The sequence below is a fragment of the Cynoglossus semilaevis genome, chromosome 5 (assembly GCF_000523025.1).
Source record: "Cynoglossus semilaevis isolate Cse_v1.0 chromosome 5, Cse_v1.0, whole genome shotgun sequence".
Classification (NCBI taxonomy): Eukaryota; Metazoa; Chordata; class Actinopteri; order Pleuronectiformes; family Cynoglossidae; genus Cynoglossus; species Cynoglossus semilaevis.
In genome coordinates, this window is record NC_024311.1 from 10348716 (window position 1) to 10355942 (window position 7227).

Below are 7227 nucleotides of genomic sequence, written 5' to 3' on the forward strand. Positions count from 1 at the left end.
CCTGCAGTTGTTGTGGTTGTTCCTGCAGTTGTTGTGGTTGTTGGACCCGTTGTTGTGGAACCTTCATGCTCCTGAGGTGTTGTTACTTCTGACGTTGTTGTACCTACAGTTGTTGTAGTTGTTCCCGCAGTGGTTGTAGTTGTTCCTGCAGTTGTTGTTGTTGTACCTGCAGTTGTTGTGGTTGTGCCTGCAGTTGTAGTTGTAGTACCTGCAGTTGTCGTGGTTGTTCCTGCAGTTGTAGTTGTAGTACCTCCAGTTGTAGTACCTGCAGTTGTCGTGGTTGTTCCTGCAGTTGTAGTTGTAGTACCTGCAGTTGTGGTTGTGCCTGCAGTAGTTGTGGTGGTACCTGCCAATGTTGTGGTTGTTCCTGCCGTTGTAGTTGTAGTACCTGCAGTTGTCGTGGTTGTTCCTGCAGTTGTAGTTGTAGTACCTCCAGTTGTAGTACCTGCAGTTGTCGTGGTTGTTCCTGCAGTTGTTGTAGTTGTTCCTGCAGTGGTTGTGGTTGTTCCTGCAGTGGTTGTGGTTGTTCCTGCAGTGGTTGTGGTTGTTCCTGCAGTTGTTGTAGTTGTACCTGCAGTGGTTGTGGTTGTCCCTGCTGTGGTTGTAGTTGTTCCTGCAGTTGTAGTTGTAGTACCTCCAGTTGTAGTACCTGCAGTTGTCGTGGTTGTTCCTGCAGTTGTAGTTGTAGTACCTGCAATGGTTGTGGTTGTCCCTGCAGTGGTTGTAGTTGTTCCTGCGGTTGTAGTTGTAGTACCTGCAGTTGTGGTTGTGCCTGCAGTAGTTGTGGTGGTACCTGCCAATGTTGTGGTTGTTCCTGCAGTTGTAGTTGTAGTACCTCCAGTTGTAGTACCTGCAGTTGTCGTGGTTGTTCCTGCAGTTGTTGTAGTTGTACCTGCAGTGGTTGTGGTTGTTCCTGCAGTGGTTGTGGTTGTTCCTGCAGTTGTAGTTGTAGTACCTCCAGTTGTAGTACCTGCAGTTGTCGTGGTTGTTCCTGCAGTTGTAGTTGTAGTACCTGCAGTTGTGGTTGTGCCTGCAGTAGTTGTGGTGGTACCTGCCAATGTTGTGGTTGTTCCTGCCGTTGTAGTTGTAGTACCTGCAGTTGGTGTGGTTGTACCCGCAGTTGTAGTGGTTGTTCCTGCAGTTGTTGTTGTTGTACCTGCAGTTGTTGTGGTTGTACCCGCAGAGGTTGTAGTTGTTCCTGCAGTTGTAGTTGTAGTACCTGCAGTTGTCGTGGTTGTTCCTGCAGTTGTTGTAGTTGTTCCTGCAGTTGTTGTGGTTGTTTCTGCAGTTGTAGTTGTAGTACCTCCAGTTGTAGTACCTGCAGTTGTCGTGGTTGTTCCTGCAGTTGTTGTAGTTGTTCCTGCAGTTGTCTTGGTTGTTCCTGCAGTTGTAGTTGTAGTACCTCCAGTTGTAGTACCTGCAGTTGTCGTGGTTGTTCCTGCAGTTGTAGTTGTAGTACCTGCAGTTGTTGTGGTTGTTCCTGCCGTTGTAGTTGTAGTACCTGCAGTTGTTGTTGTTGTCCCTGCAGTGGTTGTAGTTGTTCCTGCAGTTGTTGTTGTAGTACCTGCAATGGTTGTGGTGGTACCTGCAGTTGTTGTCGATGTCTGTTCTGTTGTTGTGCTAAAGGTGAAGGGCGTAGTTGTGGTTGGGGCCTGTGTTGTGGTACAAGGGTAGACGTCTCTGTCTACCTCCCCATCTGCCCCACATTCAGCAGTGATACAGTTTCCAAGTCCATCTGTGGTGTCATAGATCTTTTCTCCGTATCTGTAATATTTTCCATTTAGGTAGCACTTACACTCTGCAGAAGAAGAGTACTTAAATTAGTTTAACAAAATATTCTTATGAGTATCTAATATAATAACATTAATATTTGAGTCACTCACCGCTGACGTTATATTGACATGATATCCCAGACATTGCACAGTAGCTTTAAAACACAAGTAAATTTGGTTACTTCGTGCATTCAGTGTAATTATGTCACCCACAACGTAATATTCCAATTTATGTTGCATCACTTATCTGTCAAGTAAAATAAATTCTCACATTATATTATAATGTTTGCAAAACTAAAGTTGATAGGTTTCAGAGTTTTCAAAATTACCAGGTGTTGCAGTTAGGTGCTGGAACTGTATCCCCGATGTTGTAATGGTTTCCTTTGTTGTCATAGCAGCCACACCTTTCCCAGGGAACACATTTCATGGTGTCCTCGTCAAAGTATGGGTCAGTTGGTGGACAGTTTGGATAGCACCCTAAAAAAACACACTTTGGTCAAAACCTCAGACCCTTAGAAAAAACCTGAGGTACCACCAAAAGGCTTTGAATATTGAAAAGAAACAAAAGATATACATTTACACCCTATAACAAGACTATGCACAGGCCTGGACTTGGGTACCTTGTGCTGCATTACACCAAAAACTAAATTTGGGAAAGAAGAGATGGAGGATGCACAGTGCTTAGTAGCCTTGTCCTCCTAAATTCTTTGTAAATAAACACAAACACAGAAGGAGGTCCACTTTAAGAAAAAAGAACATTTATTAAACAAACCAGACCAAGACGAGGGATGAAACGAAATAAAGAGCATAACGGTGTGCACTCACATCGCAATTATGCATCAGACTAAAAAACACCGGCCCAAATCCAACAATAATACTATCAATAAATGTGCATAATAATAAAATGGTTATTTAGACTTGTTTTAAACAACAACGAACTAAAGTGCAAACAAATAAAACAAATAGAACCATGAAACATACAGCGATGTTTCTTCCTGTGTGACTCTTCTATTTGTTTTGTCTCCAGTTCAACTCTCTCTGTTGTCCAGTCAATAAAATGGGCAGTCACCGCATTAAGGACTACATTTAAATAGGTGTCCACATATCTGTGGTCAAACCTCATACTGTGCACATAGCCCACGCATTATTGTCTGACACCATTAGCACTTGAGCCAGAATGCTTTGACCAACAAATAGTGAGTCGTGACCAACAAATCGACTAGTCAACTGGGAGATTGCAGCCCTACTGTTTTGGGAACCTGGTACTGTTTAGTAATGATATTTGTGGTTGCAACTTGCAATGTATAGACATAGTCACACACTGCACGAATGGCCAATCCATAATTATGTATGCAGAATGCCATGTTTTCAAAAAATGTTTCTACGGTTTAAAGTTCCTCCAAAGGGGCAAGAATCTGTAGCCGTTTTATTAAATCATAAAATATAAATACATGATTATTATATGTTATACAAAAGACAAATGTGGAGATGTGTTTAGGTTTACCTTCCAGTCCAGTGACGAGGTTGGAACAGTTTCCCAAAGGATTTCTACATGTTTTCATGCAGTCAGCACCACATGGTTTGTAGTGCCACTCACAGCCCTCCTCACCATTGTAGTAGTCACAGAAAATGGCTGCAAGAAAAAAGAAGGATTTTATATACAGAAAGTGCTGAATTTACTGATTCATTTGCTTCGTTATTTTTAGATTTCTTTTGCAACAATTCTAGCTAACACTTACCAATCAGACATTCTAAGAATATTTTTAATATAAACTACTTCTTTAGTCCCGATGACCTCACAAAGGTCACTAAAGGTTTGGCACTTGTTTGTTCAGTAACTAAGTATCATCTTAGGACAAAAAGCTTAGCTATAGGGTGAACACACTTTCTCTTCACTAGAGACACACAATTGCCCACATTTTGACCCTGATTCTGATCTTCAAATGAGTGGTCGTTGTCTAACTTACGGCAAATCTTTGGTGTTCTCCATCTGACGCAGGCCCCCGCTTCATTACAGGCTTTGGCGTAGGAGGCCACGGCTGTGCAGAAACACTCACAGTCTCCACCACTGTTGCAAGCACAGGAGTCTCTGACACAGGAGTCAAAGTATGGACCAGGGTCCACCTGAAATACAAGATAATACACTGTTGGGATGAAAATGTTTAGAGGAACATTATGTTGTATTAGCAGTTGCTATAATGAAAGAAGTTGCAAAATGAGAAAATCAAATTTGATGTGAAAGCCGGAAGTACCAACATACTGTGTGGCAGTTAGAAGTTGACTCTCTGTTGGCCCAAAAGAGGTCCTTTACATGTGCAATCCAGAATACTTACCTTTTTCTGGGCTAAAATGCCAAATAGACACACTGGGCAGTAACTTTATCATCTGTATTTTTGTTCATGTTCTATGTTAACCCTTTCACTACCCATTAACTACTGGTTTAACATGTAAAAGAACTACCTTTGCGTGACAGTCCTGGAAGGTGACACTGGTGATAATGCTGCACTTCTTCTTGGACCAGGCGGCACGGTAAGGGTTGGAGCTGCATGGGTCGTTGATGAGCTCAGCATCAGGACAGGTGGATGAAACCTTCCAGCTGTTACCAAACTCCAACACATCTGTCACAGTCTCCTGGTTCCGTGTTTTGAAGTCGTTCTTACTGTTGCCATCGAAGTTTCCACACAGACCACAGATCTTGCCCTGAGTTAAGGGGAAAACACAGTAATTTTAATTATTTTACCGTTGACAGTAACACAAAAGTATAAAGCATTAGACGTGGGTCATTGGTCTTAAAGTAAATAGCATTATATCCTAATTGTAGACTGGAAATAGCAAAGTCAGTCAAAAGTAGTTTTTATTGTCAAGAAGTAAAAGTAAAGAAAGTTAGTCAGTACCTAGCCTTCAGTCATGGAACGTTAGTCAGTACCTAGCCTTCAGTCATGAACTAGACAAATCAATAAATCTGTAAAATAATAAAACAATAAATTAATAAAATAAAATAATATATGTTATTATTATATATTATAATATTCTTCATTATTAGGTTTAAATACAGCTAACATTTTTAAAAATTACATTAAATGTTGGTTAAGGCCAAAAACGCCAGGAGCCAGTGAAACCTAAATGTAATAGAGAAATCAGTAAAACTTGTTAATCCATGACCAATGGTTTGATGGGAAACAGCCAGTATTTGTCAAAAGATACAACCTCTGACAACTGTTATGTTCTATGCTTCCAAAGATGTGCATTTAAAAAGTTCATTGGAGATGACAGCATTACTGAGGGTTTAAAACTAACAATACAGTAATAAACATGGCTATGACGCAGATGAAAGACAGGACGATTGAATTCTGCATTTTTTTTCTGCCAGGTCAGAGGACAAACCTGGAAGATTGGGCTGATTTTCACGAACAGACTGGTCTTCTGGTCCCACATCAGCACCAGACCTTCTTGGATGTTCGCCACCAGGTAGGTACCCATTTTCCTAATCTGTGAGGGAAGCACTTCGGTTGTGCCCTTCACCACCAGGAACTCCTCATCCTTGAACTGGTATTCATTGTCCTAAAGAGAGAGTATGACATCCATGTGATAAATGTGATTTCGCAGCAGCCTGCACCTTTGTTCATGCACATGTTGTTCCTACCCTGAGGAAGATTTTTATAGTCTTGGAGCAGGTGGTCCCTGCGGTTCCACAGGGGACGTTCTCAGTGATGATTCTGAAGGTGCCGTTGGCCGGGTCACTGTTGCAGTAGTCCTAAGTTGAGCAAAGAAATAAAAGATCAATATATATTTGCAAAGAACCACAGTAATGTAGTGACTCCAGCACACTTGTCCTGGACTGAGGCTGGAAACATGTGGTTGCTTTGTGCAAATTGCCCTACATATATCTTGCACTGACCTGGAAATATATTTTCATCACTAACACAAATTGAAAGGAAATATTGATCTCTTATGGCACGATATTCCCACGTCTCCTGCCATACATAACAAGAAGTGTCTGTGTCTGTCACCTGTCCACAGATAAACAGGTGTGTAACAAAGTTCTTTAAGAAATATACATAAATATATATCAAATATAGTTGCAATGTATCCACAGTTAGCTGGTAACTACCTAAATGACAGAAATGGAAATACCAACAAACTCCTGTAGGTGGTCTCAGTGTTTATAGGTGAGGTGGATGAACCAGGTGGTGCTGAGTACCTGTACGAGTGTGTAGCCACACTCTCCATTGAAGTTGAACCTCTTGTCGTCAAAGGTGATGTAGTGGCCGTCACCGTAGATCCCGCACGCAGCGTCACACACTTTGGATGTGCACGTGAACCTCCTGTCGCTGCACTGGCTGTGGAGACAGACGGGGACAGTGAGCAGAAATGGTCCATTCCCTCCTCATCCTCCACCACAAACTCCTTCACCATTAATTGTCATTAGTCCAGATTAGACAATATTCCTGAATACTACAGTTGTCTCTGTGAGTACATGCAGTGTAGTACAGACCAGGTGTTGCAGTCCACAGTCAGTGTCTCTCCAGGGTAGTACAGTTGTCCGTTGTGCGAACATGGACAGTCGGATGGATTGATGCAGTTTCCGTGTGAGTCCAACACCTGACCATCGGGACATTTGCAGCCTGACATGCAGCCCGTACTGATCTGTAACCAATCAGAAACAAACCACCAGTGAACGTCACGCTGAACTCTGATGTTTTCAACAACGGAGTTTGGGTTTGAGCTTGAGTTTTTACAAGAGATTCCCTTGTCCAACACAGCGGTTCTCAAACTTTTTTGGCTCCTCACACCCCTTCCCTCCCTCCCCTCTATATCCCAACTGCGTTGACACACGCACACACACATATATACACAGTATTACAAGTTAAGTTATTAGTTAAAATGTCAGCGTTTGGTTTTAAATTTTACAAAGTAGAAAGAAATCCTTCTCAAACCGCCATCACACTTTTTATCTTGCGCACCCTCTAGTGGCAGTTCTTAAGAATCATGGCCTAAGAATCCCCATTTTTGCCCCCGTGCAGTAGAGTGACACTTTTACAGACCAGTTTGTTTTCATAGGTTGATGTTGTCGACTCTTTTGTTTTTGTCATGAGTCGTTCAGAGGTATGTGTGTGTTCTTACACAGTTCATGTCCATGGTGCTGCAACTCTTCTGACATTCTATTCCAGTGGTTCCAGGAGGAACCCCGGAGCAGTTGAAGTAGACCATTGGGGCAAGACACACAGCTGTGGTGATAAAGAACATGTTCTCATCAGCTTCACAGCTTTTAGAAAAAAAGTCATTTTAATGTTCCCAGTCCATCAAGTCTGCAACTGAGTCAGCTCAGAAGTAACTGAGCTTCTTCTTTTATCTCTTTTTTAAAAAAATTAAAAACTTAAATCTTTTATTATAAACACCAACACCTACTCAGTTCTCCTCCTGTACAGCTGAGGGCGCCCTCGGTACAGACACT

General features: G+C 42.1%; 1 protein-coding gene across 1 annotated transcript in view; it reads right to left on the reverse strand.

Moving 5' to 3' along the window:
* Nucleotides 1-7227, reverse strand: part of LOC103379036 (mucin-5AC) — a 31275-nt gene that overhangs the window by 8360 nt on the left and 15688 nt on the right. Inside the window, exons 17-29 of the mRNA XM_025055866.1 lie at nt 7182-7225; nt 6897-7000; nt 6268-6419; nt 5974-6112; nt 5416-5526; nt 5157-5333; nt 4233-4472; nt 3740-3896; nt 3277-3405; nt 2102-2249; nt 1884-1927; nt 1418-1798; nt 481-835 (exon numbers count right to left, since the gene is read on the reverse strand). Of these exons, the coding sequence (XP_024911634.1) occupies nt 481-835; nt 1418-1798; nt 1884-1927; nt 2102-2249; nt 3277-3405; nt 3740-3896; nt 4233-4472; nt 5157-5333; nt 5416-5526; nt 5974-6112; nt 6268-6419; nt 6897-7000; nt 7182-7225 (2181 nt within the window). The remainder of the gene's footprint in view (nt 1-480; nt 836-1417; nt 1799-1883; nt 1928-2101; nt 2250-3276; nt 3406-3739; nt 3897-4232; nt 4473-5156; nt 5334-5415; nt 5527-5973; nt 6113-6267; nt 6420-6896; nt 7001-7181; nt 7226-7227) is intronic.